Source organism: Hoplias malabaricus, chromosome 5 (assembly GCF_029633855.1).
Source record: "Hoplias malabaricus isolate fHopMal1 chromosome 5, fHopMal1.hap1, whole genome shotgun sequence".
Lineage (NCBI taxonomy): Eukaryota > Metazoa > Chordata > Actinopteri > Characiformes > Erythrinidae > Hoplias > Hoplias malabaricus.
The window spans coordinates 22,912,087-22,924,425 of NC_089804.1; the positions used below are offsets into that span (position 1 = coordinate 22,912,087).

General features: G+C 40.0%; 1 protein-coding gene across 2 annotated transcripts in view; it reads right to left on the bottom strand.

Moving 5' to 3' along the window:
• The window catches only part of vgll4b (vestigial-like family member 4b), a 38,164-nt gene that overhangs the window by 13,751 nt on the left and 12,074 nt on the right, over positions 1–12,339 (bottom strand). The window contains exons 1-2 of one of the 2 annotated variants that reach the window (XM_066670342.1): positions 9,111–9,456; positions 898–1,090 (exon numbers count right to left, since the gene is read on the bottom strand). In XM_066670342.1, coding sequence (XP_066526439.1) covers positions 898–1,090; positions 9,111–9,192 — 275 coding nt within the window. In that variant the 5' untranslated portion in view covers positions 9,193–9,456. Of the gene's footprint in view, positions 1–897; positions 1,091–9,110; positions 9,457–12,339 lie in introns of those variants that run through there. The other variant, XM_066670341.1, reaches the window with a different exon arrangement.

The window sequence follows — 12,339 nt, forward strand, 5'->3', positions numbered from 1 at the left end:
CACACACACTCACACACATGTGCATGTGTGTGGTCGCTGTCCAAAGAAAAAACATGTCCAAAATAGTAACTTTAAAGGAAAAGGAAAACTGGAAGTAAATGTAAAAGGGTTTTAATGAATTTTAGAGCATTTCCATTGGTCCATTCAATGTTAAATCTATGAAATGATGTAGTAAATTTAAAAACGTACGGAAACTGAGATACACGATGGTCTTTGCATGCCGATGGTATACTTTACAGAGCATACTGTGAATATTTATTAAAAACTGACCCCACTCATTACAGTTTTTTGTCCACACTTTTGTAAACAACTGCATGAGGTGATATTCTGAAGGACTGACAGCCCTTGTTCTAATGCCTCCTCCGGAGGAGAATGTGCTGAGGTTCTCGGCTGTGCTGGGAATCAGAGGCTATGAGTGCCCTGTTGTTCCTTGTGTTTCTCGAGCTCGGGTCACGATTATTCAGACACATTCTCAGGCAGTGAGCTGGACTCTCGCCGCTGTGCGATATTCGGCGCTGAACAGAGGCAATGTGTCCCATGATTCTCTGCGGCTGTTCAGAGCGGAGCAGGAATGTGAAGAATGCTCCGCTGTGACGGCTCCACACACGCGGCCATGTGCTCCACTCACACGCTGGGAATCTGAGGAATCCAGAGACTCAGCAGCCATGCCAACCTTCATATCCTTCACAGTCTCTCTCTCTCTCGTTCTTCTCTTTCCTCTCTCTCTCGTTCTCTCTCTTTCCTCTCTAATATCTCTCTCTCTCTCCTCTCATATCTCTCTCTCGTTCTTCTCTCTCTCTTTCTCTCTCCTCTCTCATATCTCTCTCGTTCTTCTCTCTCTCTCTCTCTCTCTCTCTCATGAAAAACAACAGATGATATTAAACCATTTGGACTTACAACTGTGCGGCGAACAGGCGGCTCATCTTGGCCACGTGATCACTGTTGCAGTGCAGTTCCTCGTCAAGGTGGAGGTCGGGGGTGAGTTTCCTCTTGCTGGGGCTGATGGGAGGTGGTCCCGTTCGATGATTGCTGACAACACTCGGCAGAGACATGGTCGGCATTCGCGGGTCACCTCTCAGAGCAGCTTCACCTGGAGAAACACATAGAAATAAAGCCTGTGGTCATCTGAACTTGATTTATAAAAAATAAAAGGGCCATATCAAGAAGAACCGATTTTTTTTTTTTAAATGAAAATACAGAATAATGCACAATACAGTGCAACCAATCAGGAGAGCGCTCATTTACATAGAACAGCCTTTATGGCACAGTGACAAAAAAAAACAGCTTAATTCTAAGGGATAATAAGAGTGTTTTTACTACAATATAATCACACACCCATTGAGCCAGGAGCTCAGCAGAAAAACACTAAACAAATAAAAGAAACTGGTCATTAAAAACAACACTAGACTGATGTCAAGACGTCATCATGGGTGGGGCAGATACATTTAATAACTGCAAAAGGGGCGTCCAATGGCTGAAGGCAAAGACTTGTTTTCTTTTTGTAGACAGTCCTGTACGACCTGCTGACATCACTGCCATGTAACTTACACCTAACATTAACCAGCGATTACGTGGAGAACAGACATTTCTCTTACAGCAAAGAATAAATAAAGCAAGATATATTTCCAGATTGTATTTGTGTTAAATATTTTAAAATGTCACTGTCATTCCTCTTAAAATAAGAATGAAACCCTGATTAAGAGCTTCAGAGTAACACTTCATAGCCGTCGTAGAGCAGAGATACAGCAGCTTGGTGTATTTACAGTGAGTTGTGTGTGGGAGGAAGGCAGGAAAATTACAACTGGCAGTGTCTCGCATCTGGGACTTTCCACTGGGGATGAGGTTAGCGCAACCCAAAATTGGGTTTTCATAAGATTTACTGAGAGAAGTCCAAGTGCAACAGTCTTGCTCTGAGCAACGTGCACAGAACGGTGTAAAAAAATAATAAATAAAAAGGGTCTCTGATAACATTTTTTGTCCAGTTGATTTATTAAGTTCAACACACTGTAAATAAATAACGTTGTAATGATTCATGTCACAACAGATTTCCTACATCTGCTTATTAGTCTGGTTTAATTTGGTATATTTCTTCAGGTAAACACACATTCCTGTTCATCTCTCACACACATTCGTATCCGTTGGTTCCTTAAATCTCTTCTACCTGCTCCATTTTGTTTAAACTTAATACTTCTCTTTGGTGAATGCAATTTTCTCGGTGTGTGTACTGTGTTACATTTCCCCAAATAAGACCCTCCACAGAAGCGATTCTGATGGGAAACCTCAAGGTTTAAAACGAGAGGCACAAATCTTTCTCCAGACTCCAGCAGCTTTATCAGGGAGAAGCAGAAGAGGAACCTCCCAAAACAAGCGTCCCATTTTCCCGTCCGGCATGTTTCGGCTCGTCTCTCCGGTCTCCATGGTGACGGCAATGACATCATTTTTGGCAGGCGCCCGGAGTCGGTAACAGAGAAAAGGCCGAGCTCTCGTCTGGAGCGAGGCTTCACCCGGACACATGACCTCTTATCTCTCTGTCTGTCTCCAGAGAACTGGACTCAATGGGAGGGGGGGGAAACAGGGCGGAGCTCACTGTGAGACATTTACGCTTTTACTGGAGACAAATGATGAGATTTCTACACAAGCGCTCTCAGAAATATAGTGAGTGCTATTCAACACAAAATTCAAAAAAACAGACGAATGCCTTGAAGCTAAACTGTCAGCAAAAGTTACCCTCCACTCCCTCAGTCAACAACAGGACGTTTAATAACTTAACTAATATAACGTATTATAACACAGATGTTAAAGTTTAATATTGTGTTAATTCTATGTGAGAATAGCTACCATCCTCCAGAAAGGAGAGTTCTGCACATTTAAAGGCACAGTAACGATTGAATGCAATTTGTAATTGTTGAATAGCAAACATGCTAAAATCTGCAGATAAATAATAGATGACATTTACTACCTGTGAATGTTACTGCTGTGGAGGAAGAGCTTAATATTTTTTATTTTCTATCTAAGGTGTAGCATGTTTGTCGGTGTTATAACTTATTTATAGTGCCCTTGGGAATTCCACCATAAAATAAAAGACTTTTACAGTAGCAACCCTTTGTATATTTTATTTGTGACGCCATGACGACTAGCTTCAATATCAGATTCAAAACCAAATGCCCACTTACTTTCTGAAACTCGAGTAAAGAGAGAGTTCACAAGTCCTTATGAATATTTACGTGGATTTTATTAAAGGCACTTCATCAGAAAGAGGAAATTTCAGGGCGGGGGTGTGTTATACAGTAATCTACACGAGGAAGAGTGGAAGCCATAAAAGATCACTATCAGTGTCAGTTGAGATGCGTTCAGTGTTTGATCTGCTGAAAGGCAGTCATTAGAAGCACAAATGATCAAAGGAGAGGCCTTCGAGGGACTTCAAACGTCAGAAAAGATGGGATTTCGTTACAGAAGTGAGACAAACCTCCCCCCAGTTACCCCACACACTGCTTTAGAAAGCAGGCTCAGCCCTAACTTGGCGGGCGGCATCTCTGGCAGTGCTACTTGGCAATTCATAGTGTGAGGGAGTAGAGACACCTTGATATTTTTTCTTAAATGTATCTGAGAGGCTTGGGCCGGTGTGGTTCCATCTCCCTGATTGTAGTACAGCTCTCTGATCTGCATTTACACCATAAAACATTTCTCATCTAATGCCCAGGGTGTATGAGTGATTCTGTACTAAATTACATATACAATAAGCACATGGACTGAGCAGAAAAAAGTCTTTCAGAGATGGGTATGTTCACCTCTCCATTGTTGGCTGGCCTTTTTAGCTTTTGTTCAGCAGGAAAAGTGACAGTCAGCATTTCACCCCTGGCCAGTTAGGTCTGGTTTAATTTAAGCACTGTCTGCTGGAGTCGGAGTCGGAGCCATCGCAGTGCACAGCTCACTGCCCCGCCACGAACCGAAATACTGACATCTTCATGATCACACGTTAGATTTAGATTCTTTGAGGACTGAGAAGTTAAAACAGACCAAAGAAACAAAGTCATTGTGAAAAAGAAACTAGGAAAAAAAATATAACATCCTCCTGAAAAATTGTTCATTATAATAATAAATATTAATAATTAATCTATTATAATACAGCCCAAACCTACACCACAATTCTGTACTTACAATGAGTACGACCTAAAAGTCCACGCTTAGACACAGATGATATTAATGGTAGTATTTTTGAGGGGTCCACACTGGCATTTTCATCAGTGCGTTTTGCCAAATAATGCATTTTTGTCCAATTTTGCTCAAAACTGAGAATCAAAACAAACCACGGGTGCAGTGTATCAGAAATCCATTAAAATTTCTGCTGTAACTGCATTTGTAAATTAGCAGTTGACCAGTGTCAGAGTGTTTAAGGATATTAACAATTCATGAGCATCTTCAATGACAGCCAGACATGTCTGTGTCAACAAATTTACCTCAATCTCATTAAAAATGCACTACAAAACAATCTTCCGCTGCGCCATTAAAAGCTACTGTTATTCATTTCTCTACATCAGTGTATCTGCAACGTTTACGGCTATACAAACCGTACAGAAAGCTTCAAAATATACAGACTCCGTAAAAAACAAGCTCTGTTCTCTGGGTTTCTCTGGTTTGGGGCAGTTATATTGATTAGCCTGAAAACAATGGTTTGATTTTATTTATGTTTCATTTATTTGGGATATTTGAATTCCAATTCCAGTGTCTGAGTATTCTTAATGAGGACATTCACTGCTCTTTACAGGGGTGTAACTGTATTATTATGTGATTAAATTATCATTACATCAGTGGTAAAAAAAAGACATTAATAAGAGTTGTTTCTAGAACAATATATCGACAACAAACAGACCTGCTTACAAATGGGCGATACCGTCTTCTTTATTGCCCTTTTTTTTAATCTCTCACGTGCACAAAGCCACAACAGCATTGGAATTTCACTGTAATTCTGAGCGTCCAGAAGATATTAAATATGGCAATGTCATTTTAAACTGCACTGATCTCTCCTTCCTTATGGTGTTAGTTCTGTTCAAAGCCAAAACACTCTGTGATTTCTGCTGTGAAATCAAGGTCACTGTGGGAAACAATGAACACAAAGATAAACAGATCTCACCTCGTCACAATTCCAGTGCAACTTTACAGAGAGTGTACAGCTATTAACAAAATATAAATAGAAACGAATTCTTAAAGCATTTTCTCTTTGATTATATGCTTCAAACTAATCAAATTCAGTGCAAAGAACAATCAATATGAAGAGATAAGAAGCGTTAGACACTGGACAGCGTGACAAAGCTCTTGCTGGAGGCTCTAACTATTTGGGTCCAGAAATAAAGGAATAAATCATGCTCCAGCAATGCTAGACCTTGGCTTGTGAATTCCTGAGATTTCGCCTGGTGTTTCCACTCGAGTTCAGAGTGCAGATGAGTGCAGAAATACATGGCATGCACAGAGGCCTATTTTAAGAGATGATGCAGTGCTCTCGGGTGCACAGGAGCTGTAATAGATTAGCCATGTGCTCCAGTGATTCTGGAGGCCATTAAAAATAGCTGGAAAGCCTGCTGTGATATGCAGAGCAAAAAATGGCGATGATTGTATATTTCCATCTGCTGTCACTGGGTCACTTGCTCCAGCTGACCAAGAGAACAGAACTACTCCAGCAGCAGAACTACGTCCACTTCTAAAGAGGCAAAAATATTAAAAATAAATATTGTTAGCCTTGCAATATGGTGTGCTAACTCAAACAGATCCATGGCATTCTGCAAAGAAGGTAGTGGCGTTACCCTGATCCAACACACTAAAGACCACAAGGACACTGGTCCTGAGCAAACTGGCTGACACATTACTATAAAAACATTTTATTACAATGGTACAAACTGTATTACATTACAATACACATGAATTCACTACCTGAGGATGCCACAGTCATCCATAACCAGGAGTATGTGAGAGCGTATTTGGCCTCCTCCTCCCCATCCATCAGTGTAATTCTAGCAAACATAGGAATCCGTTAGCTAAGAATATAGTAGATCTAAGCAGTTCGGTGTTCTCTTCCAAACATGCAGAGCTCTACCCTTCACCGCCCAACTTGGCAACACTGCGTGACATGGTGAGGTCTAACTAACGTATGGAAGAGGCACAGACTAAAGATCTGGAAAATACTAACAATATCAAAAAACATGCTTAGCTAAGTAAATGTAATTCATCACAGTAACTATTAACGTCAGAGCCAAGATTATAAGCGGCTTTAACAGACTTCCAGAACAGAGGCTTACAGTCAACTGTCTCCGCTGTGACAATCATTTGGCCACATGGTTTATTTGGAGTATGTCCATCAATTGGGCCTGGTTATGTTTGGCGTATTATCTGAAAACAAGGGTGAGTCATGGAGCCCCAAAGAAATCGCAGAAACGGTTTTGCAATCCCTTGGACTTGCGCTGATCTCAATCCAAATACATAGAGTAAATTGCAAAACAGAAGTGCCCAAGGTCTTTCCAAGTCTCGTGACTTTCATACAGGAAGAGTACGACCTATGCGCCAACGGTCACCATGCCAAATGCTAAGAGTCCACAACAGGGGTGTAAAAAGGCTGTGGAGCTGTGGGTCTCTCTGAAGTGAATGCACCATGCAATACCTCTGAGACGAGTTAGAGAGCCAGATCTAATCATTAAACATCAGTATCTGTCCTTGTTCAGCTGTCGCAGCTGAAAGCAATCCTTATAACAGTGTTCCAACACGCAAGTCTTCCCAGGGGAGTAGAAGCTGTTACTGCAGCGAAGTAGGACAAACCCCTTATGAAAACCCTTCACTTCTGGATACGCATGTGTCCACAAACTTTAGACCAGGTAATGTATCTAAGCAGATAACTATACCTACCCATGATCAATAACTAGACAAGAAGGGTCTTAGCTTCATGCACTCATTTGTGATATTTGCAAAAACTGTAAAACCAAACAACCCTATCTTCACTTACAAGAAGTGGTAGCACAAATACAAGCATCAAAGATCACAGAGCAGTGCAAATATTCTCAAAGTCTGCCAAACAATACTGTTAAATATTTATAACGGACTTTTACAATTACTGTAGAGACAAACCACAGAGCTAACGCAAAGGAACTGAGAGACGTCAGCATCCAGAACTAATCGCCCAACATCACTACCTAACCTCCCTAAAGCTCTTGTGGATGAACGCCACCAAATCCTCACAGAAATGTTGAGTAATGAGTAAGAGTAATATCTTTAACTGCAGTGGAGAGGAACAAACTCCTGATTAATGACCTTGAATTCATTTGAAATTTTGGATGAGCAGGTGTTCACAGGGCATTCACTTTTGGGCATTTAGCTTAGCTCCAGTGTGACTGTCATTAACAGCATCAACAACATAGAATTAAAAGAGAAAGTCCAGTGATGTCAACTTCTCATTCTCCACTCTTCGTAACTGAACACAAGCTGGAGCCATAAAGCATCCACAGCTTTCTCCAACGTTCTGGAAAATGTTAAAGTGATAAATTAGCCTCTGTTCATTTTCAGAAAGTCAGAGTTGAGAGAGCTGACTAAAAGCCTTCCATTTTTCACGGTGGAGTGACAGCCATGTGGCCGGAGCCGCGGAGAAGGTCCTGGATCACGTTTCTGCTCTCGACAAGTGATGGCTGACAACAGGAGGCTGGTACAGAGAGGAGTGGAAAAGAAACCCCCATAAAACAACCCCCTTTGAGTCCAGATATACACTGTCAGGCACATTTTTCATATAATGGCTGCTTCTTCTTCTTTTTTTTTTTTTGATAAACAGTCATTCACAACATCTGTGCAACAAACACAAAATCCATCAGAGAACGAAATACACGAATCAAGACGTCTACATAAATCAGACAACAACAAACATGGAATATATCCATCTCTGGCATTAGAGTTTTGAGTGAGTGGATCTGATTCACAAAGGGAAAAAATGCAAAACTCATACAGAAAATATAAACACATTCACTGTAGTAAACGAATCCCTGCACTGGAAAAGGAACTGTATGTCATTCAACATCTAACTTGGGTGTATTGCTGTTTTATAAGACTGCATAAGGTAAAAAACAACCTACTCAAATTAAGGTTTACACTGGTTGAAATATGTTTGCTCATTAACAAAATGTATAAATGTGTGTTTACATGTGTTTGAACCACAAGTGTGTATCAGTGAATAAAAAAGAAAACACTCCTTTCAGTTATAAGAGATCAGACCGTATAAAAGCCCAACGGTTAATTGAATATTGCCTTCAGAGTCACTACAATGTTCAGTCAAGAATCCCAATAATGTATGTACACAGTGATAGAGATGTGTTTAAGTGTAAACACTTTTGGCACTTTTGAATCAATATTAAAGTGAATAAAAGGTAATAAAATAGAATTGAGCTACTTTTCCTACATTGGTCCAAAGAGTATATACCATCTTTAAAAGTAGTAGTAAATCTTCAGTATCTTATCTTAATACCCACAATTCCTCAGGATAAATAAAGTGTTATCTTATCTAAGTCTGTTTTTACACATCAACTCCTAATATGAGCTTTCATAGCTCCACGATTAAACCCTACATATGTAAATTTGTCTTTTATTGCTTTAAAAATCATGGAAAAGCAGTAACAACAAAAATTATTTAAGTTAAAGTCACCATAATGTGAAACTGTATTGGTCACGTACTACAGGACTGACACAGCGCTGAAACCCGTACGTAAACATTTGAAATAAAAGGTATATTTTATACAATGTTTGATCATTGTTAACACGTAAATTTAAATACCATAGTACCACACAAGAATTACAACGTTTAAAGTAAGAAAAATCTATGAGAACACGAGTTGGGGTTCACTAATTTTTCGAACCTTCAGTTCCACCTTAAATGGTGCAGCAGTTCCATTCTGGCGCCTGGGACACCACAGTCTAACTCCCGCACCACTTAAGGTGGAACGGAAAATTACAACACTGAATAGCTACCAATTTGAGCAATGTACGGTATAATGTTGTATTATATTAATCGCTAGATGTATCTACATATGGAATCGCAAACCTATAAACATTTAACCAGCCCTAAAGTAATAAGAACTCATCTTTACCTTCGTAGCACAAAATGCCAATGTTGTTGTTCATTTTGTCCAAGTACTGGTAGTTCAACAGGTCCATCTTCGTAAGAAGCATTTATCACACGCAAAAAATACAGCAAAAAGACCAGCTTTTTTGCTCTTGTTGCAAAAAAGAAGTTTTAATTTTTGCAAACTTGAATTATTTGTCAACGAAAGACCAAGGCCCAGCCTTTAAACTTCGGAAAAATACACAAAAAGTAAAAAAAAAATCAACCCCGTAAAGGTTTGAGGGCTTTTACGCAGGAAATTGTTATAATAAAAGCGGAAAACGCGCTTAAAGTGTATAAAAACTGAATTTAAGGGAGGAATAGGGTCGCAGTGCTCCTCACAGCCCGCTGTAAGTAGACTGAGCTGGTGGCCACTGGGCATGCTCAATAAAGAAAGAGAGAGAGAGAGAGAGAGAGAGAGGGAGAGAGGAACTGAGGGGAGTAAGTTGGTGGGTTGTTCAAAAGGGGAATAAGAGAAAACTACAAGAAAGAAGAATAATTAACAAAGCAAAGAAGAAATACTTCATTGATCCTGATAGTAATCGCATTATTACACATTAATACACAGTAAACATGAGCTGACACTGAACAGCCAAAAATAAGGGGAACGTGGGGGCTACAAATTTTATAAAATAAAGTTACAAGAGGTAGATAAATCATATAAACAATACTTCAGATCAATACATGACATATAAAAGGACAGTATCAGTAGGTATTGCACTAATAAAGATATAAAGTAATAAAAGTTAATCAAGCACTCAGTATTCAGTGAAAGAAGGGGACAGTTAAAATATAAACTCCAGTCTCCTGATAAACTTAAAAGTCCCACATGGAAAACCTTACGACTGTATATTAATAAAGACATTTATTTACTGCTTGGGCAAGTTTTAGGGCAAATGGAAGCTTTTAAATTATACTATAATTATTAGGAATATTTAAACACTGTCAGTAAAATATGTATAAGATGAATTACTCATTAACATCTAAAATCAAACTCTTTATCAATTTTATTAAACAAATTAAAGCACAATATTACAGCAGTGATGCTGTTTGAGTTCTGCTGGTGCTCTGCTGCTCTCTAGTGGCGCACACACACACACACACACACACACACACACACAGTTATTCAGTTACAATTCTTACAATAATATAATAATATAATATTTTTCTATTAATTATTTATTTCCACAGAAACGTCAGACTGTAAATGAGTAGGAAGCTGTAAGTAAATGAATGTTAGTTTTGTCCAAAACAGTGAATAGAGCTGTAGCTGTCTCCCACAAAAATATATATATAACAGGACACTCCAGAGTGTCTGCAAAATAAAGTGTAAATTCACAATTTCCAATGACAAAAGTCGACCAGAACGTCACAAACCAATCACTGCTGTGAAGCAATGGAACTGTGATCTTTGGAGTGATGGAGCTCCATGGATTACTTTTGGGATGAGTTTGAGCGGTGTACATAATCCAGCCCTACTTCTCCAACATCATGTGCCTGAATGCCATCAAATCCTCACAAAAAATGTTCCAACATAAAGCCTTCTTTAAATTGTGCATATTTGGTAAATACTGAATTTTAATAACATACGAAACGAATGAACACAGGTTATTTCCACTCATTCACAACAAACATCCGCTACACATTTACCTCAGTTAAAGCCTAAGCTGACTATGACATCATGAACTATGTGGCATCAATAGGCTCCATCTGCACTAAACGTCCGACCACGGACTGATACATCCACAGCTCCTGTAAGTGGACACTGTAAAGAAGGAAGCGTTAACAGTTGACAAGACTGAGTGACACTTAAAAGGTTTAGATGGATGAACCAGTGAGACAGCTTGATGTTAAGGGTGTGTCCGAGTACAGAACTGTGAACACAGAGATGGTGTCACTTTACAGTGTCCATTTTCACTTGTTTACATATCGTTCTAACAGAGAAGCTCCCGAGAGCATGCTCGACTGGTTCAGGCGCTAAAAGGCTGGGTGTTACACGATTATCTGTGAATTACACACGAGAATGTCACCGGGGTGGCTTTGTTTCATCTCAGTAACAGTGCACAAGGCCAAGAGAGATTCACTGTAACCCCTTCTCAGAAATGGACTGCTGCTAAAAACAGCTTGAATGACCTTGGTGCTGGAATAAAACCTCCTATCTCCACCTTCTCTATAACAATCTCTAATGATTTGTTCAAAATGAAACAACATGCCGAAAGACGTCATAGAAACATGTCGTGAGACAACAAAGGAGACAGTGGAGCAGATGAGCTTAGAGTTATCACAGGACGACAAACACAGGTCAGAGGGCTATAAACCCCCCAGCACTGGGCTGTGAAGACGTGAACCTGTGATCTCTGGAGTGATTAAGATTAATCCAAAAGATAGGGGATGGTTTGGGACCCAGAACTAATCATCAGCATCGGTACCTGACATCACTAATGCTTTCAGCTGCCATCAAATCCTCATGGCAATATTCCAACGTCTAGCCTTCAGACACAAACCTGTGCATTACACAATTAGAAACAATGTTTTAAGAGAAGAAAACAAGTGAAGTATTTCCCAGGAGCCAGAATAATGCGAAAGTGTGTACATTTCTCACAGAGCTCATTCAGTGCTGTGGCGAACTCGGAAATTTTACACCTGGTTAACCTTTAACTGCTCGCTGTATTCGCAAAGAGATGAAACCAAAGGAGCACCAGGGGATTATTCAAACCAACGCCATGCTTTTCAATTGACCTCTCCCATCATCCAGATTACAGCTCCCTCTAACGCAGCTCTCAATGGCAAAAGGGGATTAAAGGCCCATTCACAGAGAGGACCCAACTCCCCCGGCTTTCCCTAACTCTTCTCCCCTCCCACAGGCTCGCTCTCTCTCTCTCTCTTTCACACACACACACACACACACACACACACACACACTCCGTCAATACCAAAGAAAATGCTTCTCATTGGCTTTAGAGGGCCATTGTCTCGTATTTCACTCACTCTGCAGAAAGACCAAGCCAAGTCTGAACAGTGCCTCCATTCAAAGAGCTGCTTAATCCATTGTCTTCAATTGTGGGCAGTTTTTTTTTCTTTGAATACAACAACAGCCTTGCGTTGTATAATTGGGCAAGAGCAGCCTCTGGAGATTTATTACTGCTGTTGAATTTGATTCACACTCTCAAAAATAGCTTTAGAGTTCCTTGCAGCACTAGCACAGTCCTTTACAA